General features: G+C 43.6%; 1 protein-coding gene across 1 annotated transcript; it reads right to left on the bottom strand.

Annotated features, from left to right (window-relative positions):
• Positions 1–11,804: 11,804 nt before the first annotated feature.
• Positions 11,805–24,480, bottom strand: ift43 (intraflagellar transport 43 homolog (Chlamydomonas)). The gene is made up of 9 exons (XM_076108440.1): positions 24,360–24,480; positions 23,346–23,447; positions 20,744–20,814; positions 18,104–18,139; positions 17,212–17,258; positions 13,388–13,460; positions 12,536–12,611; positions 12,353–12,415; positions 11,805–12,101 (listed from the first exon to the last, which is right to left on the bottom strand). Exons 1-9 carry the CDS (start codon positions 24,402–24,404, stop codon positions 11,991–11,993), a joined length of 624 nt encoding a protein of 207 aa, XP_075964555.1. The 5' UTR covers positions 24,405–24,480; the 3' UTR covers positions 11,805–11,990.
• Between the last annotated feature and the right edge of the window lie 1,196 nt (positions 24,481–25,676).

The following is a 25,676-nucleotide window of genomic DNA, read 5'->3' as shown; positions in this document are numbered from 1 at the left end:
AGTTCTTAATGAATGCAAGCAACATAACGTTCAATCTGGGGGTCATAACGGAGGTCAGAGTGACATTTGTCAAGTTTACAAACTCAGCTGAGCTCACATTACTGTACCATCAGGTCTGTGGTGGTCACATGTCCCTCAGCGATGTGCTGTTCTCTTGAGTCTCGCAGTGTCCTTCAGCGGCACCTTATAAGAGCAGTCCATAACACAAGCAGTGGTCAGGCTTAATTTATGCACTTTCTCTGTCCACTGCCCCATCAGCATATAGTATCACATAACTGCTAATGGGCTAATGGAGGGAGGGAGGGAGGGAGGGAGGGAGCAGGAGCGAGAGGAAGACAGCAATAGTTAGGGAAATGGAGCTCAGGTTCATCCAAACATTTAATAAGTTATCCAATCTGGAGCACTCACCTCTTACTGGGCTCATTATATCATTTAACTTGCCTGGGAGAAGGGGCCAGCGCGGACACTGCTTCTTACAGCGTCGTCACATAACCATGACTTATGCCAGTGCGGCCTAGTAAGCCGGATGAAGTCAGCTTGCCATCAATTTTAATGATCACTTAGACAATACGAACATTCTCAGGGTTTCCACGGCATTGGAAGGGAAATATGGGCGGCGTCACGCAGAAAGGAGAAGCGTGGAAACAGATGTAGAGGAGAGATGTAAAAGGAGAGGAGATGCGCGCTACAGGAAGCAGGAGGAGGAGATATTTGTGCGACATGTTTGGGGAAGGTGAGTTTAGACATGGCCAGACACGGCCGCTTGACAGTGAGGGATCAGGTTTTGTGGTCACCGGGTTGCTAGAAGGCCAACGTCAGGCTGTCCCGAGTATCACATCTACGAGTCTGTTTCAATGGAAAAACAACAGCTGACACTCAACGTTCCCGGGCCAACCACTGACCTCATTCTACGAGTAAAAGGCACTGGACGGAGGGAAAGAGAGCCCGGTGCGATCAATATGGAATGTTGATGTTTTATTCCTCAGCGCAGCAGAAGTTTCTAATAACTTTCAAAAGTTGGAAAAAAAGAGAAAAGGCCATAATGGTGGGAAAATAGATGGGGCATAATGAAAAGGGCTGAGTGCCTTTTTTAATAGCTGTAAAATGGCTAATTAGTCCTCTATGATTGATCATTGAGGGAGCACGCATTGGGAGGTTTGAGTCTCCTGGGCTTTCATAGTTTTCTGGTAAAATAATTTTACATATCTGGTGTAATTAAGAAACGTTCCGTGAACTCTGTGACCTTTGAGTGTGGCATGTGGAAATGTTTTTACAAGGGGGCTCATCTACTGTTGTGTGAATAAATATTTATTGTAAGATGTGCATCTTAGCATTAAAACTACGAGTGTAAACCTATCCTGCAGAATAAGGGATACTGATGGAGGTTGCCTACCCAGATATTCTGCACTTATGAAAAAAGGGAGAAGGCAGAGCAGGCCAAAGAGAAATCGATCTCTCTTGTGCTTAATATTAATGTCTGTTTTGTGCCTATCCCGTTTCAGGAGGACCCAGGTCCTGCGGTGGAGCGATTGAATGACAGAGATTACCTGTTTGGAAAGCCCCATGGGACATCTGATTGATAATGCATGACACAAAAATGTTTTTGTTTACCCACAGATATGGCTTTGAGCCGGGTTTCAGTTTCTCGTTTTTTTCTTCAGAAACCTGATTCACTGGACTAAAGTGGATTGAGGGGAGAGTCATGGGTCAGGGGGTCTCAACTGAGCGTTGACTGCCACATCTGGCTCCATAGGTAACAGTACCTTCTCGTCCACATCATATTCATCCCATTCTAGCCCGTGTTGTCCTAGAGGGGATATAACATGAAAACATAATCTCACACCACAATTTCATTCCTTCAGCAGCATTAGATTAGATTGAAACTTCCCTGCACACTTTCCTGAGGCTGTCAAATGAGCTGTCAGTCATGTGTCAGAGTCGGCCCCTGCTCATCTGCTCTAATACATCACACAGCCTTTTATATGGATCAGTATGAGTGGGACTCTCTACACAAACGCCAGCAGCCCATCCGCTGGGACGCAGGGTGATTGATAACATTTCCCCAGCTCTTCACACTCATGCCCATTTGTATAGTTGGTTGGAGAAGGGCCCCTGGTGTCCACTGACATCTACAGTGCCCATCATCGCCTCGCAGAGAACATGACATCAGCCTCGGAAACACAGCGACCCGCTCTGATACATGCCAGGAATGGGCAGCTCTCCATTCATAAAGTACAGCATGACAGCCATTGACAGATCATTTGTACTGGATGCTGATATTTGTATTTCCTGAACAATGTAAGCAGTACGGGAACCTGGCTCAGGTGCCACTTGAAATTAAAGATGTCAGCTATTTATAACTATTTAACCTCCTTATCATCACAGTCGATAAATGTTTATTGCTCATTAGTATGTAATACTTTAGAAATCCTCAGCTGCTGACACTAGTCTGAGTGTTGAGATCACTGAGGGGAATCCTGAGCCTGTTTTTGTGTACAGTTATATTGGCATATTGGCCAGGCTAATGGCCACTTGGCACATAGACAGCTACCCATCCCAATCCGAGCCTCTCTAATCCAATTGAGGCAACCTGCTTGGCACAAGAGAGACTCATCTGTCTTTGCCGTTCATTAACAGGGCTCCTCCTCGAGCTCGGAGCCCATTCCCATTCCTTCGGATCGGACCGAAAGCAAACCCTATGACTGAAACACTGGATCTGTGCTAGGGTTTCAGCAGGGGGGGGAGGGATATATAATCACTTCTGAGATACATAATCACTGCTGTGTGGGGTGAAGTATGAGAGAATATGAAACCTCCCTAAGGAATGAGCTACATATTTTCACAAACAGTATAAAAACACTTGCCTATGCAGGTATATGTGATTCAGCTCAATATTATGACAACCATGCTATGGTCCTAAGTAAAGAGCCTTCTTGAGATTGTTTTTTTTTTTCTTACCATGGCAGGGCTTTATGTCTAGCGGTGGAATGATAATAATGTTTCTAATCTTGTTACATTGCACACAGAATTGTCTTCTATGTTAATGATGGGCCGGCCCCCTCCCTGCTCCACTGAGATGCTTACTTTCAATTTGTGTACTGTCATCTCCCCGCCACGCGCTTGCAATTGATGCACCCTCTTCCTTTTAATTAAATCAAAAAACAGTCGGGGGTCCAGGCAGGTGGGGGACATGCTCCCATATACAGCCATCACAAAGACCTGGCTGACTCCAGGATGAATCAGGGCTGTTACAGTTCGTCTTTCTGTATGTGTGACTGTGTGTTGTTTGTGCAGCCAAGTTATTGTGCGTATAAAATTGATAACGGATTTGAATTACAGGGCACAAAACCGACGTCAATGGAGTGAAATAAACTGTTTTTTAAAATTGTAATCAAATGGTTTTGTCAAGAAAAACTATCCCACAACATTCTAACTTTCTTATTGATTTCAGTCAGAAAGCCAGTGGACATTCTTCCTGGTAAAAAAATAAATAACAATCCCAGGAATCTCTCTCAGGTAGGTTTGCCCTCGGGCAGAGCTGGAGCCAAAGTCTAAGAAATGAGAGCGTAAAATTCCCACACATTAGAAGGCGGATAATTGGATTTCCTGTGTCCTGTACGGTGGGCGGTGTGGTTCCTGCAGCTGTGACATTATCAAGGTAACATAACCTGAAGGCTGCGGTGTAGCAGCTCAGGCCCCGCAAGGCCTGTCCTCCAGTTCCACATCACTGCCTGCTTGGCTATTCATCCTGTGGACCCTGCAAATGAAATTATGGGAGGAAGAGCAAAGGACATTCTTTGGGAATTAATCCCATTTATGCCTAAACCCACTTCAGATTTTTATAGTGAGGCCCGTTTTAGATGTAAGGCACATTTACAATTAGACAAGGCCGTAGGAGGATTGAAAGAAATACGATGTGTGTTGGTTTGTTTGGGAGGTTCATTTATAAACACTAGACAGGAAATAGGAAAGCTAAGAGAAAAAACTGAAAGTTATTCTCAAAGATCAGTTGTCATTGAAACACATGACACAGGGTCTAAACGATCCCTTCATTTCAATAATATAGCATCGACAACAACAAGCAGGAAAAATAAAGATGTAAAGTATATCTGTTATACTGCTACTCTGTACAAGAATCTACAGCAGTCCAAATTAACATACAATTATTCTTCTTTTAATAGATTTAAAAAAATATTTCCAATTATAAGGTAGTGGACACATTACAGACACTTACTGTGGTCTCTGCAGTCAGATTGCAGGATTGGCTCAAGCTGTCCTGCACATACACAGTTCACCAGTTTCTTTTCTGAAATATGAAAAAGAAAAATGATAAAATATCCATAGTAGTATAAATCAACACTATAATGTTTTTGAATGGTATTTCACAGGAATCCCTACTTTTTATTACTTATAGATGTCATAACCACAACGCTAGCTTACATTAATATCACTATAAACTCACTAAGGAGGCTTTAACTAGCTACAGTGGTAATATAGAAATTAATATAGAAAAAGCATTATGGCGATTTTTGATAGAGCAACCACATTTTAAAACGACATTGAAAGTGTTTAGGGTAGAAGATAAAATAATAAAAAAGGTTTTGTTTAGTTTGATGTAACTGACATTCACTTTCTCTGTGGACGTTGAGGCTTCAGTCTGACAGCTCAGTGCTACTTATTCTCGTCGTAATTTTTTTTAAATCTTCCAAAAATACTATTTTCTGTAGCAGTTTATCATCGCTTACTACAATGGAAGCGTGTGCGTCGAAGTGGCCTTCAAATTCGCAACAACCCGGCCCTCCATGTCAAAATACCTGAAATAAATTTGCAAAAGAAAAAAAAGAAGCGTATTGTCCTTACAAGTGATGTTTCCATCTTACCTGCCTTCCTGTTGTAATAATCTGCTTTGTAACTCAGTTCTAACCACACAGCCAGAGAAAGCACCTGACATCAATTAGCCCCGTCTGTTTGCTCTCGCGCTGCATTGCAGATAAACACTGCCCCCTAGTGACGACACGGGAATACAACAAGCTGAAGTCAAATCCCAACGTGGTTTGGAGAAGCTGAAGCCTTTCGTTCTTTTTGATTTTTTAAAAACTCTTTATTGGATTTTATTAGCATCTGCTAATACTTTTAATACTCTTTGTTCCTTTTATTAAATAGATGATTTGTACATTTGATCCATCATGTTTAATCATCTAGACCAAAAAGACCAATATATTATTGTTCAATTTCATTTGTTAAATAACTATGCATAACTTTTCTTTATAAATTATTATTACTACAGCAATTTATATATGTATTTTAAATGCATATTATTTTGAAATCTCTGTACAAAATATTATATAATGTTTGATGAGATTATATTTCTCAATTCTGGCCCTGCCGTCATATAAAATAAACACATGGGTTTGTAACCTGGAGATACAAAGCTGGACACACACACACACACACACACACACACACACACACACACACACACACACACACACACACAAACACACACACGCACACTACAAGTATTAGTACAAGGACTGGGCTGATTACAGCTCCTTCACTGTCCTCATCAAGGCCCAGTGCAGACCATAGTCAGAGATGAGAGGCCCCAAACACACACACATGCGCACACACAAAATACAATAAGCGGTTCTATCCACTGCACACATACATACTGTACTTACAAACACACACAAACAAATACACATAAACACACCATAGCAGCCTCCTCAGGCAGCCTCAGAGCTCAGACAGGTCCCTGCCATTATCCCGTCCTCTACCCTAAACACGCAGTTTTAATTTCAAACCTCTGATTAGCTGATGATTGCATGACAGCCGCCGAACCAGGTTCCCTTTTCACCCGGCTCCCAGACTGCAACTCAATCATGCCCAATTAGTGGGTCCCCAAACACTCTCTCTTATTAGAGGACTCATAATCGACTCATTGTGTCCTGATTTGGCAAATAAATCACTCTGGAGGCTGCTGACTCCCCCCCACCCACCTTCCCCCCTTTCTTCCTCCCCCACTTCTCTCACCCTGTCTTTCACTGCCCACTCCCCATCTTTTCCTTGTCCAGGGGTTCAGTGACAACGTTTTCCGCCGTGCTTTTCATTGGAGCTGACAGTTTGAGCAACGCCGGACTCCTTTTTTTTTTTTTTTTTTATTCCCCCTGAAGAATGAAGAATAATTTAGCAGCTAAGGCAAGGCAGGCAGCATGCGGGTGTCCTTGTCCTACAAGGTTAAGAATCCATTCCATCTGAGCAAGAAAGGAGTGAATTAAAATAAATGATGGCCAGATATTTATTGCGAGTTTGTAGATGAAGCCAAGTCACTTCAGTGGACCAGCGGGGCCCGGGCTGCCAGTGGCTCAGTGTTACAGAGTGACCTCCCTACCCAACTGGGGAATAACACACAATGTCACATTATTTCTATCCTGCATTTTATATATGTATATCTACAAATGCATGTGTTGGGGACATCAGGGTAAAACGTCCAATGAGATAGCAGGACGGAGGCCTATATGAAATTATCTGGTTGGGGGGATGCTAAAAATAAGTGTAATTTGATTGAATAAGGGGAATTCTTGAGAAAACGGAGCTTTGGAGACACAGACAAGGATATCCTGAATGAGACTGGAAACACGGACACGCAAATGTCCTTCAATCTGGAGACACAAAACTCAAGGCCGCTCTGACATACAGTAAATGTATTTCATGGTTTAGGCAAAGGTTCAGCCGTTCATTTTCACAATGCTTTATGAATCCTTAGTCGCCAACGTTCCAACGATTATAGGGGCCCACAAGTTGAAAGAGCCTTCAAAAATGATAGGATTATGTTTCAGCAGGGCCCAATGCAATATTCTTCCTCAGAGTTCATGGCTGCATGCAGCTCCTCAGGAAAGAGATCCGACATGAGAGCTTTACAGACTCAGCAGGTGGACCGGCTCGAGCCTGGGGGCTTGCGGAGCACTGGGAGTCCTGTGATGTCGCACGCATGCAGGAAACCAGTGGGCTGTGATGTAGTGGACTCAGAGTCAGACCCAAAGAGTAGCTTTAGTAACGTCCCACTGTGACGGTGAGCTCCCTCTCCAGGCTCAAACAGCTTCTCCTACAGCAGCAGATCCTGTGAAGAAACCTCAGGATGCTGCTTTCCTTTATCCAAACCAAACCAAGCCTTTTCCCTTACATTGTTTCCTCCTCCACTCTACCAAGGGCTATGAGTTTGGTGTGTGTGAATGTGTGTGTGTGTGTGTTGACTGGTCATTAGTCTCTGTTTACAGTGGAGAGAGCCTGGCCAGCTGGCATGTGACGTGTGATGTGCGGCGCTGTAGTCTACCACTGTGAGACCCCCGTGGCAGAGTCGTGGAGGCCCAGCAACCCCCTTCCCCAGGCGGGCCGCAGAGACCGCAGCGAGCCCTCGGCAGATGGAGCCTCCAGCGTTCCTCGTCTCTCTTCTACAAGCAAAGAAGAGGTGGAGCGGGCGCTGGAGGTGGGACTGGCCCTGGCCCCCATCACAGATGCCAGGAGAAGGCTGAGACTCATGGCGAGACCCTGCTGGGAGGGTGCTGGGCCGGAACAGGTGCAATCTCAGCCCCTCGATCCCCTCTGTCAGTACCTCGGTGGTGGAGCCCGCGCTCTCTTCCTGTCCTCGCTCCTTCTCATTCACACACTCGAGAGGTGTTGTGGGGTTACATCCAGCCCCTCCCGCCCAGCAACAAATCCAGACACCAAAAATCACGACCAGACACAGTGCTCTTGCTGCCTTGTATCTTTCCCTCAAAGGGAACAAAAATTTAAAAAAGTACCAAGTTCAAAGTACATTAACAGAAGTGTGTCTGTGACCCTCAGAGGGCAAACTGTTGTGTTGACTCAGGCGTTTTCCTCTGCTGGCTAGGATAAGCTCCTGGGCTGACCTCACCACTGCCGGAGGGCCAACACAACTACTCTCCCATCAGTCCTTGCTTTATCGCAAGTGGCTTCAAGACAAAGAGGTTCTGCTGAATACCTGGCTGCGAACGGCATCCTGTATGATGGAAAGAGTTTATGACAGAGGGGGAGGGAGGGGGGAGGGGGGTGGCGAGGCCCAGCAGGCCACCTTGACCTGTCCCTGCTCAGAGGACCTTGGTGAACCCCATCCCATTGCCCCCCAGCCCCCCACAAGCGACCCGGCCACTCCAACCACCACTGAGTTATTATCATAATTTCCCAGAGAGGCATTGCAGGGCCTCCGCGATCAGAGAGGCATCCGTGTTTTACAGAATGTTTTGTGTTTTATTGCCTTTAAGTCACTCATAGGCCAGCGGAGAGGGCCCACAATGATAAGAAAACCAGTCATGTGAAAAATGAAGGACCTCGCGTACAGGACTGAGAGGTGAGGAAGGGAAATAATAAAATACATGACAAATGTGGAGCTAGACTGTATTTCATGTTCGAACCCCTGTCTCGCCTTCCAACCCTCGGCTGCACTAAAAACATATGAGGGGAAATAATAATAATGAATTCAGCCAATCTCACAGTTACAAAAAAGAACAGAAGCTTTTTTTTCCTCCATCTCATGGTTTACACTTGAAAAAAAACTCCCGGCCTCTCATTCCCCCTCCTGGGTCCTTTGACAACATGACGGCCGCAAGATGCCCAGGGGCATTCAAAGCTGCCACCGTCCCGGCCATTTCATGTCCAAGCCCACCTGGGGTAAACAAAAAAAGGGCTTGGAGCTGTAGAATATTAACTAAAGAAGAGAGGGGGAAAAATTGCACTGACAAAACTGAAAATACTTTTCAACCCATCAAACTTTCAGTCTTAAAAAATACCGCTTTCATTGTCTCTTGTGGTGTAATTCCCCCTCCTCTCCCACAACCCCTGCAGTTTTTTTTTTTTAAAGGTGCAGTATATCTAGTGAAAAATAAAGCATCTGTTTAATCTAGCTATTTCAAAAGCAAATCCCCTTTTGATCAAAAAATGACATTGATCTGACTGCCTTAGTTGTGTGGCGAGGACTTCTCCTATAAACTTGAAATAACAGTCTGTGTGGCAAATCAATACTGCGGCTGCTTTTTGAGGCTCGTTTCAAAGGGCACAAGATCTATTTGAATATGGTTTATATGGTTGAGCTAGTTACGTTATAAATTAATGTGTAAAACACGATCTCGGTCTGGCTTTAAAAAAGGGGGATGTCTTTATTTTTTGCCTTTTTTTAACTGATAATAATCCTCTCATGGCACCTGCTGGCTGGGTCAGCGACAGGGAACCTGTGACAGGCACGCGGCCCCTGGTGGAATGAACTGGTCCTAATATTCCTAGAGCTTTAGCGTGTCTGTCCTCACCCCTCACTCTCTGTCTGCGGGGCCCCGGCATCGGGCCCCATGCTATCTTCACATCTCCCCATTTTCTTTAATTACGCCTCAGCATATTGCTTTTGGGCCATGGAAGGCAGATATTGAGACCAGATAAGATGTATAAACTTCTGTCAACACCACAGCATATGAGGCAGAGCTGGAAGCATATTATCTCTATTCTATCCTTCCAATTAGTGCCCAATATCAAAATACATTAAGACAAGCCTGTCGATGAAGAGCAGGAAAAAACATTACATTAACAGGGCCTTCGTCTGTTTTTTATTAAACTTGTATTACTTCCTTGCGTTTGTTTTCTTTGCCACAAAATGAAAAGTAATTTCCACCAAGGGACCCAATAAAAACACAGATAAATTACCCATTTAAACTCAACGGCCTGAGAAGTCCCTGTGCTCAGCTGGTCCATACTGGCCTAAAGGTTTTATAGTGGGTCTTCAGTAACAAACTGCTGCTTTAAAAATAAACAGTGGAGATTCACACGAGAAAACTTCTTGTCCTACATAAACTCTGAGATTTGGTCAGCCACGGTGTTGCATGCGTCCCATCAAATCAAAGGATTTTAAACACTGTGTCATTACGGGAACATTGTGAATGAAATATCGGATTACAGAAGCATCCATTGGGGCAACATGGATTTTTACAGCAGTAATGGCTCCATTATTTTAATAGAAAAATGTCAAGGAAAACAAATTACACCCCAAACCCATGTGAGGCCTGTATCATCTGATCTGATATACACAGCATCAACGTGGCCTCAGACTCAGCTCACCTCTCAGTGACACCATGTTCATCTGAAAGCTACCCCATAACCAAAAAGCTCTCTATGAACACAACTGTCTTCTTCACTAGAAATAATGTACATATTGTAGCTGTTTAGACGTGATTGAATTCACTGCACCCAGACAGTGAGAGGTCATTCGCTGCAGCATCAGGATATACTGTGTGCACTGAGAGACATGGAGAGAATAAAGGAGAAGAGAGCGGCAGGACGAGGGTGTGTAGAGAGAGGTCACTTTGAGAAGCTGGATGCAAGCATATGCCAAACAGCGTCTCTGGATCTCTCTCTCTTTCTCTAATCCCCTCTCTGATCCACCGATGCTCGGGCCAATCATTTGAGGCCGGCCACAACCCGTGATCGCCGGGCCCTAATCTGAGTCCTCGGCCCGTCCGCAGTCCACCTCAGACAGCACCGGCCCGCTGCCAGCAGAGGAGTGGCAGGCTTAGCCTTCTCCAGAGAGACAGCTAGAGGTTGTCTCTACATGGATGGGCACTTCGCAGCTCGGCAGGGGCGGGAGGAAGGGGCAACATAGCAGCTGCTCAGGGCATATGGGTAGAATTCATTAAGTCTGGCTAAATAAGCCAATTGTGGAGGCGGTAAAAAAAAAAAAAAAAAAAAGGTGTGCGTTTGTTTGTCTGATAGAGAAACAAACAGAGATCGCTCACTGCGTTTGAGCACTGAGCTCAAATATTCTGCCACACACACGTATTCTGAGCACAAGTATCCCGTGTGATAGCTTCGTCCTGAGGTGATACACTTGATGAAGTTGATTCAAGGCCCACCAAATGAAAAAAAAAAATAAAAAATCAGGATCTATTTGTGATGGGCAGTGATTGAGCTGTTAGATGCATAGATTACGTGTCCTTGAGGGTTTTGCTGTGCATCTCCAAATGCCACGAGACTGCTCCCTGCCTCAGAAATAAACCTAATCACAATCTGTAAATGTTACAGCCGTTTCTCTAATAGACTTGGCCTGACTTTGGAGGCCTGCCTTTATATTCACACACATGAACCGAAGACAAAACTGAATGCTGATACTTGCGACCAGCACACGTTGAAGGCACGTTATACAGCGGAAATCATATCAACGTCTGTGCAAATGTGTCAGAGCCAATGTCGATTTAAATTCAGAGCGGAAAACATACGTTTTCCGTCCTGTGGGCTGTTTTGTGGGCTCTATATTCAGCGTTATCACATTGGTGTAAGGAATTTGTGTTCTGTCACTTTGAAGAGCACACACCTGACACCAGCTGCTGCCTTACATCCATTCCTCTTTATCCAGTAAAAAGGTATAATGTATGCTAATCCCCCAGGTGTCAATAGGAACTCTGTTCAATGCATTTGAGATAATAGTGAAGAAGGGGTTGCTCCTATCGAAGACCTGGAAGATAAAGTCAATGGCACAGTCAATAACAATAAGGTTGTAGGCTTTAATGAGGAATGTTAATTTGAACACAATCAACTGGATTTCAGCTTAGCTGATTATCAACCTTGGACTTGTATGAGGGTGTTGATAATGCCGGCCGTACAGGAAGGGCATTTGTATCTGTGATGGCTTTTTTCAGAGAAGCTTTTTTTCCCAATAAATCAGTTTGCCTTTTGGCTGTTTAAGTTTAAAACTAACAAACAAATAAGGTTATTTAAAACAAACCTAAAAAGAAGACAACGCCGCACTATTCACTGCACCGTGAACTTTATTTAGAAAACACAAGAAACACTGTATTTACGCTTTAAAATATATACATTCTGGATAACAAATAGTGATTAAAGTTACTATAACCAAAGTCACTGGCCCGTCTGTGTAATAGACATTCACCCAGTTCTCCCTTGAGCCGTTTAAAGTCACAGTCCAAAGCTCCACCTCATGCTACAGGCAATGCAACCTGCTCCTCGCTCTCTCCTTGATCCCATTCCATCAGCAGCTCTGAGGACACCTCTGTAAACAGATGATCCCAGTCCCAGTTCACACCATCCTGCGTAGCAGAAGAGGGGGAGAAAGGAAGAATTAGGGAGGCAGAGGGAGACATACCAAGAAAGAGAGCATGGGGAACAGGGGGGAGCAAAGAGAGGAGAACGGGGTAAGGAGAGCAGAGGGTGTTAATGTACACATCATAAATCTTGATTACCTGGGAGACAGAGTGGCAACCTCCCCTGGTGCTCCAGAAACAGCTGGACAGGCATTCGCTGGGAGCTCACACGCTATATTTACTAAAAACTCACTCACCTCCTTCACCTCCTGTTCTGGTGCCAAAACCTTGGTGAGTAGCTTCAAGTCAATCTCTCCATCCTGAAGAAAGATCGCAGCCAAATTCACTTAGCTTTGCACAAACAGAGCTGTTGTCGGGGTATGAAATGAAATGGACCGCTTTGACGAGAAGAGATATAAGAATAAATGTACTTGACTTACTAAGGTCTGGAACGCAGAATAATACTTCAGATCATTGTCCAGATCTCTGTAGGTCATTACCCGGTTCACCTGGATGCTAACAGGATCACAGAAAGTCAGAGTAAGTGTCCGATACACGAGAGGAACACAACAGACGCGCGTTTCCATCGGGACAACACGTCGCAGAAAAACAGCAGCCATCCTGACTGAAGCGCTTTCACGCTTACATGCAAACTGCAAACCAAGTCTAAGAAGTGTCTTTGTAGAAGTTTGAAGACTTCAAGCAAAGACCACAGAGAGCAGGACATGGTTGCCAAGTGGTAAACGCTTCAAATTGAAACCCAGCTGCTTATCTGTGGGTTGGAATTAAGTGGGGGGGCTCTCAAAGTGGCCGGGGCCTAGCAGTGCATGCCAGTCCTACTTACTGCACATTACACGCTACATTGCCCCCGCAATGAGTTCAATGTGGATATTATCTCGCACAGAGAGCAAGCCCCAGCCTAATAACCTCCACCGCTGTCATAGCCTTGCTACATATTCGACACATGTCGGCGTGTCTCTCACTGCCCTGTAAATCAAAGGCCCTGGTTAGTAGAGACCCTGCTAACAGAGTTGCATAAATCACACCCAACTGTTATTTCTCCATTTCGGCCCGATAAAGTAAGACACTCTGCAACGGCACGAGTGGGGGACAGGTAACCATCAAAGTCACCAGAGCAGGCTACTGATCTAGCGTCCTGTGCACGGACAGAGGTTAACTGTCATGTAAGGACACGCTGTGTGTGTGTGTGTGTGTGTGTGTGTGTGTGTGTGTGTGTGTGTGTGTGTGTGTGTATAAAGGGATGAACTTCTAAAAGTTGAAGGCGTCACTACCTTGGTGGAGCTGCAACTTGCATTGTTAGATCTTCTTCCTGTACTTCGTCGAGGTCTGGAATCACTGGAATATCTGAAAACCAAAAAACAGAGACCACAACATTTTGATAACATTTTTAAAAAGTGTCAAAATATGATGAGAAAATCAGATTGGCAGCCAAATGACAGAATCATTTATGAAAAATGCAGAAACTCCCCTGTGTACGGCTGCAACATCTTTGTTTGAATATGGGTATGTGTGACCATGCCCCCCCCTCTAGTTACATTCTCATAAGAGCTGCCCTGTCACAATAACCATGCGGCCATGAATATTCAGGAGGCGAGGCGGCAGCTCTTCGTGCTGTGAGAGGGGCGCTAGCCAGGGGCTCCCCAGAAAGCACCCCCTGCTACCTTAGCATTTGGGCCCTGTCAGCGCCGCCCACCCCGAGGACCCGCGGTGGCCGGTAGGCCGACCTCCACGTCCACTCTGCCACTCCGACTGGGGCGGCATCCAGCCACGTGCAAGAGTATTTGCTCGCAGGCCCATCTGTGTGGGGTCGGAAGTCACAGTGCGGCTCCTGGCAGGAGCTGCAGTGCCAGGAGCCGCCAACCCGCTGCTCAAACAGTGGGAACCCACTTTAATTGGCAAAACGCAACAGGACAGAGGATGGCTGTGCTCCCAAGAAGGACAGGGGGAAACTTTCACCGCATTTTTTCAGACGGACATTTGTTGGAGCAGGGAAATAAAAAAAAAGCATCATTAAGGATATAGAAAGATTGGATGCAATTAAGCTAAATTATCAATAATTCATCAATAGAATGATTGAAATGTGTTCAAAGACTCATTATTCCATTAAGTGCATTATTGAGTGATGATATGCATCATATCAAGGAAACTATATAGCTGCAGGAGAATGTACACAACAATCAATGAGGAGAAACTGTCAATCATGTCAGCAGTATACATTGTTGTATAGTACAGACCTTACCGGCTCCTCATATAGCCCTTATAGAAAACGTGTTAACTTTGGATGCGATGTGGATTTCCTGAACAATACTTTCGGGGGCGGCGCATCCTTATTAGCTCGACAGCCGAGTGTTGACAGTGAGAGACAAACACAGATAGAGACCGGAAGAAAGAGAGAGAGAGGACAACAGACAGATGCTGAGAGGAAAAGAGAGAGAGAGAGAGCTGGACTGCACGGAGAGGGTTGTCAGTAATCTCTAACCACAGTACTGAGCCCTGAGGGGAAAGTCAATAGAGGAGCTAAATAGAGGTGAGGAGATGGAAGTGTGCATCTGATGTGAGGAAATATCTCGGCATCTATGTCATTCCCTCAAAATAACTCCGGAAAATAAACTAGAGTTGAAGAAACATCGATATTTGATGGAAAACAACATTTCAGTTCTCTATAAAAGTTGTGGAGACTTTTAAATACTTTTTTTTTTCTTTTTTTTAAATTCTACAAAAACTAACCAATCAACTTTCAGTAGATTAAAAAAAAAAAGCTCACCCTCTGTTGATAACTTATTTCTTTCTCTTTTTTAATTAAACCAAATTAAAAATGCCAAGCTCGTTTAGCCGCTGACAAGATTCATCTGTGTTTCTGATATCCAAATAAATGCGGGCGCGGGTATTTCATATTCATGAGGCCCCGGTGACACTTTGTCCTCTCATTTACAAAGCACAGCGTTCAGCAGAATCCGTCCCCCCTGGACCCCCAATCAAATGTAATGGTCTTAGTGCAATGACATCAAAAAGCCTTGCCCGTCCGGCTCTTTGCAAACAGCTTCCTGGGGTGTCTGTCCGTCCACACCCGCGCCTTTTCATTTCAGCCAGTAATGCACTATTACCACACTCCATGAGAGTTCAACGTGAAGCACGGAGGCTTATGTTGTCTATATGCAAAGTCCATTATTAAGTGAAAGAAGAAACAACATTTTTAAATGAGCTTCAAATTCAACCCATTACTGGAGGTCAAGCGGGGCATCAAAGCAGCCGCAAACAAGCCGTGTGTTTTTCTTCTGACGCAGAGGGCGGCTCCATCAGGAGGAGCCGTCTCTCCTTCGGCACGGCACGTTACTTACACTCGCTTCCTTCCCTCGGCTGGACATGCATCAAGGTGGCTTTTGTCTGGCAGCGAGCAGGCCACGCGTACCCTTATTACGGCCGCGTCCAGCTTTCTCGCTGAAGCATGTAAATATCAAAAGGGGATAATTTGCTGTGAATGTATAGACATACTCCCGGCAGGCACACGCCAGTCAGTGACTTTGGAGAGCAGGTCATCTACGCAGGGGTCCAGTCAAATGATTACCTAGGTACAGGATCCATTTGAAAGGCTTATGGGACAATATTCAACACATCACCGGCTAAGAGTAAGACAGCGAGAGATGAAACATTTTTTCGGTGACCAGCAGGAGGCTGTGGGGGCAGCTGATGGGAAGATGGGAGCAGGGGACCGGGCTAGCCTTCCCTCCCCCCCCCCCCCCCTCTCTCTCTCTCTCTCTCTCTCTGTGCTTGTAGCCAGTGGACATAAGGGATAAGGGTAGGGGACATAATCAAGATCGCAGGGGCTATCTCACTAACCCTCAGCACTGTAATTTCCAATGCCCCGGCCCCCGGCTCTGTATTAAGAGGTCTCCCTCCACAGAGTAATAATCTTTCCGGCGGCCTTAACGGCAAGAGAACCAAACCTCTGGACTCTTCAATTAACTGGCCGTTTGAGCCGGCGCATACTCGACAGTGACAGACAAACATGTGTGTGCATGTGTGTAAAACGTAATAGATATGTAGAGTACTATGAAATGTTTACAGTACCTCAAAACCTGCAGTGAATGTGTGCCACTCACCGTGATTTATCAAGACATTTGAGAGGTTTAAAATACAATTATATTCTTGACTTCCAAGTAAGACTCTGAAATGCATAAAAACAATATAACATTGTAGAGAACAATGCAACATTTACTTTAGAGCTGATCGATAATTAATATTAGTTTGCTACATCACCATATCTTAATAATTTGACCAACTCTTTAATGCACAAGTTAAATATTTGAATAAAATGCTAAAATGACATTTGACTATTTTTATTCTAATTATTATTATTGTGTATTGCAATACTCTGAATTTAGAAACACGATGATGGACAGCGTTATGATCTGTAGTCGACTGTGGATTTATAGGGTTTAAAACAATATAGCATTCGTTTATTTTTTCATGAATGTCATTCCTGAGATACTGACGTGTCCTTCAGCATTGTCAACTAAGCATTTCATGCTGCTAACCTATCTTTACCAAGGCAATTTGATCCCATTTACCCAGCTGCCTTATATAAAATAGAACAATTATTCTAGGCAGAGTTTAGCTGAATTTCCCCCTCAGTTCTGACATTGTTTGTGCTGCGCAGAGTTGGGCCCTCAGGTGACTTAGTTACCGCTAGATCTGTATTCAACCTGGCACTTTGTGAGCATGTGTGTGTGTGTGTGTGTGTGTGTGTGTGTGTTTGTGGCTAACTGTGTTGCTCTAGGTGGTGAGGGGGGGGGACACTTAAATCCTGCCACAATATTCTCCATCACCTATAGATCTAACTTTATTTAATGAGCACAGTGCTAATAAGGTGTTCACACACTGGTCAAAGGGATGAACACAGAGGCAGAGTTTAAACATATGAATCCATGCTGCATTCAAGGAGAACGATGCTGTGAGCATCAGTGAAAAAGCGATGATCTGACTGCCTGCTTATCTGCTCTACTTGCAGAGGATGAATGTGCCGGGGAGGCACCGGAGGGCTCCTCTTTGCCCGCGAGGAGAGACACAGAGCGGGGGATAGTGAGGGTGCTCTTACCTCCTTCATCATCTGATCCCTGGGGAGTCTGTGGTCGCAGGCGGCGGCTGTATAGAAACAGGTGAGTGTGAGGGTACGAACTATTTCATGCTTTTCAAAATGCAGCCCAACGGTGAGGTCATCACAGTGAGTTGGCTCCTGGGTTACTTTTCTTTGATGATGGGCTTGTTTTTTTTGTCTCGTCTTGCTCTCATGGTAGTCAGGACACTTGCTCGCTCTGCTACAGTGTGACTGGACTTCTGAACAGTCGTCTCTGTCAAACGAGACTGAATGTGCTTCTGAGACGTTGCTGTGCTGCCTGCCAGCCTTAGACAAGATCACCCCTAGGATTTAAAACTAAAAAAAAACTAAAAAAAACAGCTGGAGCTGAATAAGTATCACTGAGACAAGGCAGTTGTGACAGAAGCACAACACAAGGGATGTTTCTAATAACTTTACACACAAAGCCTCTGTCTCACTACAGCCATTCAGGCACCGGGCTCCAACCGCTACGACGAGTCAAACATCGACGACTTCGTCCTCTACCTGCCTCTCCTCGTGATGTCTATTCCAGTCACAGAATGATGTGAAGGAGGGTGAGGGAAAAAAAATAAAAATAGAATAACGGGAAAACTTGGCTCCTCACAGCAATAAAAGTGATGACAACTCAGTCACGCTGTTTTTTTAATCATGTTAAGTGATTGTTCTTGGAAGGCAAAGATTAGTTGCAACCAAGGACAACCTGAAATCACAGCGCTGTTTCCATTTTACTGCAAAGGGAACAAACATTTTAAACTGACCTATTTTCATCCACACACACACACACACACACACACACAAATGGAACTGGCAGTAAATTCAATAAACTGCAGGAGTACAATGAAATATGGACGTGGTGGCTGAGTGAACTTACTCTTCCAGGTCTTCAGCTGCAGGTCTTCTTGAAGATCTGTAGAACAGCAGAAAAATGTGCAATCATTAAAAAAAATAACACACTTGTTCGATTACATTTTCCCTACATTCAAATGAATGGTAAGCACAAAACTCAAAGATGTCTCTCTCTCTCATATATACACATATATATATATATATATATATATATATCTTTATGTGTATATATATGTATTTCTGATGGATACATCCTTTCTATCTGTATCTAATGATAGTAATCCTGCTCTACCAGACACAGTGGGGTCTACAATAGTTGTGTCTTCTCCTCTCTGCTGTCTCAGCCTCGTCTCCTGCTGGTTCAGACTGCTATTTCAGACTTCTCTCCATTTACACAGCTCAGCTTGAACAGAGCATGCCAGACACCAAAATACTGTGTTTTGACACTTCTCTGCCTCAACATAGTATTTTCAGCATTCACAACCTGCTTTAAGAAAGGTAGCAATCACAGCAGACATAAAGGGAAAACAACTTTACAGTTACCTAAGAAGTGTTTCAACCTTATCAATCATCACATAACATAAGAAAGGAATCAGCGCAGATACATTTTAATGTATTTTTATTAGTAGCCTAAAAATGTGTATCGGAGGTTTTAATCTATTTTCCTGATGCAAAATGCTTTTACTCGTTCTCCTGGTTGAGTAGTGCCCCCTACTGGTAAAAACAATACATCCAGAACAGCCTCGCTGTCATCTTCATCCTTTCAAATCAAGTTGATCTGCAATCTTGATTTTTTTTGCAGTATTAATTGTAATTAGATAAATTCATACTGTTAAATGTGCGTCAAAAAAAACAATGAAAGATAATAATAATAATAATAATGAAAGATGTGCGTATCATAATACCTAAGTACCAATGTTGGGATTAAAATCACTGCACACTGATGTCAGTGTACAGAGACTAGAAAGGTAGACCCCCTGTGAACAACATCGCAAAGGTAACTAAAAGCGTCTACATTAAAACTAGCACCTGTACACTCGCTACGTTCAGTTAAACATAAGAGGGGTCCCTCGGTGTTCAGGAAGTAACTTTCTCTTCTTCTATTAAAAGGGTTTTTCTGCGGGGAGTCTGCTGTACAGACTGAAAAGCCTTTAAGGATAATTTGATTTGGGACTTTGGGTTGTATAAATAAAACCGACTTGACAATCAGAGCAGACAGCATTTCAATTCAGGCAAACAAACTCATCAGCTCAAAAAATGAACACTTGCACAAAAAAAACCCAGATGAGTATAGTGTCCCCTCCACACATCGACTGTCATCAATCTATACAGACGCTTCAGTTAGGATGCATTTGTTAATTGTATCTGAAAATCATTTATTTTTTTCAAGAGGAGACGCAAAATAAAAGGAAAGGATGACTTTGAATAGGTTGAATAAAACACCATTAGCTAATCAGCTAAAAGAAATGCTGTCTGAGTGTAGAGCAACAGCCTTGGAGGTACTAGAGCCCAACCAGACGGGGCAGAGAGGAGCTGAGGGAGCCTACCTGCCTGCCCTTGGACTGTGTCCTGTCTGGGGGGGGGGGGGGGGTGGCGACACTTAAGACACATTACAGGCCCCTTGATTAAGACTCATGTAAGGCAAAGCGATAGACATGGTAAAACTGTCTGGAAAAAGTTGTTAGGGATAAAATATATTGTGACAACCTGGTTTCAAAGGTTCATCAATAAACTGACAGATCATTTAGTGTCAATTAGAAGTGATAGATCGACAAATCCCGGGATTTCTGCGCTGGGATTAGTGGGAGGAGGGCGGCGGTGATTGAGCATGAGGGGTGACATTGAAGGGAAAAGTCCTTGCCGGTTCCAGGGGGGACCATTACTTACTTTGTTTCAGAGAGGATCAATGCGCACGCAAACCCCTTTTACACCTCCTGTATTTCAATCGCTTCGAGACTGCGAATCAAGCTGGGTTACGTAAAAGCAGAGAAGCGACACGCTGACCTTCTGTGAGAAAAATAAATATCTACAGAGTTTTCCCTGCTCGCACTAACGGTGCAGTAAACGACGCAAATAAGCACAATTGACTCAAGCCTGTTCACTTCGATGCATCTCTTGTGCGCTCACCTCCACTGAGACAGAATCAAAATGCACAGTGGCAGGCGGAAGAAAAAGAACCAGAGAGGTAGTAACACACTACAATAAAAAGGTCTTTATGTTCAAGTGGTGAACAGTATTTAGATGTGTTAGTTGTGGACAGTGCTTTTGGCAAACACCTTCCATCTGTTCCAGATATTTCACAAATTCTCCATGTTGTGCTCCCTCTGTAAAGAGCAGACTGCAGTGGTAAGGGTTGATTAAGTGGCTCGAACCCCTGTGATGAAGTGGCTAGCTGACTAACAGTGCCCTCCTGTGGCTGATGCATTAACCATGTCAATTACCGCCTTGCTCACAGATGAAGACGAATGGAGAGTTGCCTGCTCAGACAGGCTTCCCCCCTAACCTTGTTGATTCACAGCCCGAGTGCCAAATATGCACTGATAAATAAGCTCATTCAACAGCATGAGAGTTCATTAATAACACATAACCCAGGACCGCGGCTCGCCGTCTCTCTCCGCCTTCAGTGTAGCCGCAGGAGAAGGAGGGAAAAGTTGAACATACTTACTTGGCAGAACCGGACGCAGAGCTTTCTTCTGCCCAGCCACCCTGCCGCCGGGCCGGTTTAGGAGGAGGACCCTGAAAACATGTGCAAACAGCTTCATTGAATGTTTAATCACTCACACGGAGGATAAAGAAATCATATATGGCAACAGTCTAACGGTTATTAGGCTTTATTCTTGGAAGATAGACCACACAAATATCATCTTTTTGTAAGTTTGAGCTTTAGGAGTTATCATAATTATAGGGCTTGTGTGTTACATCAATATTTGTTTGGTATCGTGGTGAATAGGCCATATTGTGTAAGTGCAAAATTAGTTTGGTGGCCCTCTAGTCTACAACAACACAAAAAGCAAACAATTTCACTTAGCATAAATGTAAAAAGACAATAAAATGCAAGTTTAATTGTCTTACGTAAGGTCTGGGGATCATTTAAACCAAGGTTCACCTCTAAGTTGCAAGCTACCTTTACGGTAAACGCATGCCTGTGCAGCACAGTCATCTATATGCACTCCATTGTTTTGTTTATTATTATAGTTTTCAACACCGTCCATTTCCAGCACATATGGAGCAGAGTGTGGGAACTGCCCGGGCCCGTAATTCTGACCCTAAAATAGATCAACAGGAAAGAAATGACCCTCTCCCTCTCATTCTTTGATTCTGAGAATAGTAAAACGCAGTACGCATGTCGATCCTGAGACCGGGACCCTGAGACCAGCACTTGAATGAATGAATTCCTCAGAGCACAAGAGGGTGGGCACTAGACAAATGAATTAGGGAAAAAAAGAAGGAAAAAAAAAGGCACAACATTTCTCATTACTAAATTGGGTCTGCAGAGGACAAAGTGCTCGTGAAAAATTTCTTTCGTTTATGATGAAAGAGGAAATAATCTTTCATGGCTGGTTCCTTCACCAAAGCCATTTATAAATCTGAATGTCACCATTAAGCAGGGCGGAGGGAAGGGGCGCTACTCTGCTCTGCTGTATATCACCATCAATCCAGAGAGCTGAGGCTGAACAAGCTCCCTCAACTTTGTGTAATTAGTAACTGTCTCTTTATTAAGAACAAAGGGGATTATAATAATGACAATTGAGACATTTTAAGCAACATTGAAAAGATTGCTTCATGCGACATGAAATCACTCTGATGTTCAATGTTTGGTATTTCTTCAAATGAACGATTCTCATGAAAGACAAGATAGTATAGGGTCAAGTGTCTTTGGGTGCAATAAATACATCCTGTGACAGTTATTTCACTCTACAAAAAAAATGGAGAGGACCATAAGTGTCATGAGAAACTAAAGAAATCCGTGCCTCGCATTCTTCATGACCAAATATGAACCTCACAGTCGTAGTAAAATAGTTATAGCTGTGACGGCAATTAGCTTAGCTCTCGTAGTTTCTAATTTAGGATTCTCCGATGGTCTCTAGGGCAAGGGACCAAACCCGAGGAGCCAATAAAAGCAAATGAGTCTTCGTTTAGAAGGATGTCAGGAATGTGACCAATCAGTTTGGGTATTTTAGGCAGAAGAGGCCAGGGTCGATGAACGAAGACTCCAAATAATCCACCCAGTCGCACGACACTCTGGAAAAATGCATTGCATGTGCACAGCAGGTCAGAAAGGGCGCGAGAATACCGGTTCATACATTAGGGAAATTGGCCTAATTTGGGAAGATTAGCCTAAAGCGAAAGCATCGCTGGAATGTTTTGCTTTGGGAATGTTGGCTGGTTTACTCTTTGCCAAATCCAAGAGTCCCTGATTCCATAAATGCCAACGACAGTGGAGTGAAATTTTTTATAGATTTCAACTGTCGCTTCTGATTTGCTTCATCTCATATATATGTTTCCTCTATATTTAGTCTAAATTTAGCAACATTAATTCCAATTCCAATGTTTTAAGAGGCGGACATCGCTGAGAAAGCTTTACGACGTGTCTGCTGAGACTAGTAGGCAGTATAAGGAGAGGATTTGTGAAAATTGTTGGTAGAGTCACGTGGATTTTAGTGATGTCATCTGCTTGTTTTTCAATGAGACAGTTTACAAGAGAGCAATTACAAAGCGTTGTGCTCTAAAGTTTAAAAGGGTTTCAGAGCTCGTACACTTCAAAAACATCTCATGCGAGTACGACAGATCCGAACACACACAGGAGTTATAAATGAAGAGCAGCTACAGTTTTAGAGCAGTGACTGTATATGCTATGAATATGAATATAGGAAGTAGGGAAAATGTCAACTCAAATAAATGAGGACGTTATTAAAACGTTGTGTGTCAAGCTGGTGTTACCAAGGGTGCTGTAATATAAGAGATGGTGAATGTCAACCCACCTGGATGTCGTACCCAAGCAGCTGAACTAAAGCAAACAACCATGGTAACTCACGTTAAAGGACCAGTGAAGCTAAGGCTATTGTGATTGATATAAAGTTGATGTCTGGAGCATTAGCAGCAGAAGCCATGCAAAGTCACCGCTTTTTTTTTTTTCATGCTCCCTACCTCGTCGTCCTCCTGTGATTCATGTATGAGACAAAACCAAAATCAATATCGTTGAAGATTATTGTGAAGTTATAAACATGCAACTCAATCGAAGTATCTGTTATCACATGTTTACATACTTCTCCCATAGAAGCAGATGTGGAGGACTTCCGAACGGGGCGAGCATCTTCAAAAGACGATTGGTCTGCTGCAAGGCGAGCTCTTCGTCCAGACTTTGCAACCTGGGAAATGTGCATATAGTTTGAAAATTGGAAATTGATATCATAAAGCCAGAAGCTGGCACTCCCAATGATTACCAAATGCTTTGTGGTTTTGCTTTGCTTTAACTGTGCCAATCATCTAATGAGCCCACCACATGTTGTCTGGATGGACTTCAAAATAAAGCAGATCAGATTATTCCACTTAAACCAACCGAGTTTGGAGCTTAGTAGGCTTTTGCTTCGTCATTTTGTACAACTTCCAATTCTGTGAAGTCACGCTGTGCTGGATGTGGCAATGACAATGTTCTTTTTGCATAATGCATTACTCAACATGTGAACACTATTTGTAGGATTTTCTTTGAGGAATGAAGCAACAACTCTGCAGACGGACCATCATTGCAATTCCAAAGTAGGGTGCTGCATTATTATAATGTCAAATATATTTCATAGAAAACTCTTTTTCAGAAATTGAGAGCATGCACACAAGCAGAAACACCTCTGCTATTTGTAGAAACATGTTTTCTCAAGTGCTGTAAACTCAGATGTTCATACCAGGTAAGGTCTAGGAGTGAAGTATGATTACCTCACTGAAACCCACACAAGCTAAGTTAAAGGTGAACTGCAAAGCATTGAGCTGTGTGTGCATGCAGCTAGCTAGCTAGCAGTGCTAACCACTCAGCTAACGTTAGCTAGCTACAACGTTATACTCACAGACGAACCTTTCCCGCTGCGGTAAATGGTAGGATAATGTCTCTTTGCTGGTAACAGCTTTCATTCACTGACTGTCTAACACTGAGGTTTATATTAGCTTAGTAGCTAACGTTAACACTAGTACCGTTAGCTACAATTAGCCTCGCTGTACCGTTACGTCATGCTCTCAACACTTAAAGTTGTCCTTACTGCATTTCCTGCCAATTCCAACGAGTCACTTACATTTTTCGCCGACCCAACATCTCCGAGCTGAAAGTTGTCATCCATTTCTCTCCTCCTCGCGCTGCTTGTTGCTGCCTGCGTCTTCCTGTTTATCAAGAAGCGTCACATGGCAACGCTCTCCATGGTAACGCCAATCAGAAGGACAGTTCGCGTCCCAGTCAATCATCGCGATAAGTAAAGAATAAACAAATAGAAAGCTACGATACACAGACAGTATTAATGACTAATGTACTGCTTAATGCTGCTCCTGAGTGAGATGATCATTAGGATTATTATAAATGCAAAATACAATGAAAAAATAAAGTAAAGACAGGGATGTGTGAACCGAAAGATGACCCTCTGCATGCTAACATTTGATTTAAGACTGACCCATTTCCTAAAATTAGAAAGCTCGTGCCTTGCACACAGCATGCAATTTGAGTGAATGGTCGGACCGATCATTCAGTCAGTGTTGGGTTGGGCCAGTAAAAACATGAGGGAGGGATAGAGGAAAAATGATGTCATCTAAACAATCAGAGCCCTAGTTTGCCTTTTTACCAAACAAACATAATCATTCCCACAACTCACACGCCCTTTAACATTTTGTTCATCCTCAAACTCAATCAAGTAGAGCCCCGTCACATTATCTCATCTAATTCAGGCCTGCACAGTCCATATCAAAGACTGCAATAAGAAGGGTATATCCACAACACTTCAGTTGCATATGGGACCTGAAGTGACCCCCTGCGTCCGTTAGATGTCGCTGTTATGCATGTTTTATGTTGCTGGGGTGAAACTGAACAGTAGCAGCATCCAGCGGTTCACAGCAGCTGGCTGAGCTCCTGTGCACCTTCAGTGTCCTTTGTCAACTTTGGCCTTCCATCTGCATTTGATTTTCCTCTAAAACTTTACTTTGGATGAGGTCAATATTTAACAAGGACTAAAAGTAAATGACCCACAGACAGGCTAAATATCCGTCATTGATGGGACTTAATGAGTATCACATTACTTAACTTCACTTTTATACATTAAAAAAAACCACAAGTCACGTAGAGAAGACAAAAACAAAAATATTCCATAGACAAATCGGTCCAGTGACTTTGCTTCTTTAGTCGAGAGCCGCTCTTGCGAAATCGCATTCTGCTTAATATTACGCACATTTGATTTAGTTTGACAGCACAAAAATATTATGAAAAGTCGAATTAAACACATTTCAGAATAGGACGGACCTCATTGTCCGAACGAAGGCTTAAAGCTTGCTGCCCCTCCCTCGAAAACGTCACAGCTTGTGACTATAAAGTATGAGTGAGAGTGGAGAGCGTTTGAGTGTGTTTGAGG

Source organism: Anarhichas minor, unplaced genomic scaffold (genome assembly GCF_050575085.1).
Source record: "Anarhichas minor isolate MPS153535 unplaced genomic scaffold, ASM5057508v1 ptg000040l, whole genome shotgun sequence".
Lineage (NCBI taxonomy): Eukaryota > Metazoa > Chordata > Actinopteri > Perciformes > Anarhichadidae > Anarhichas > Anarhichas minor.
The sequence above is the reverse complement of the archived record's forward strand: the minus strand, read 5'-3'. Positions and strand labels throughout refer to the sequence as shown.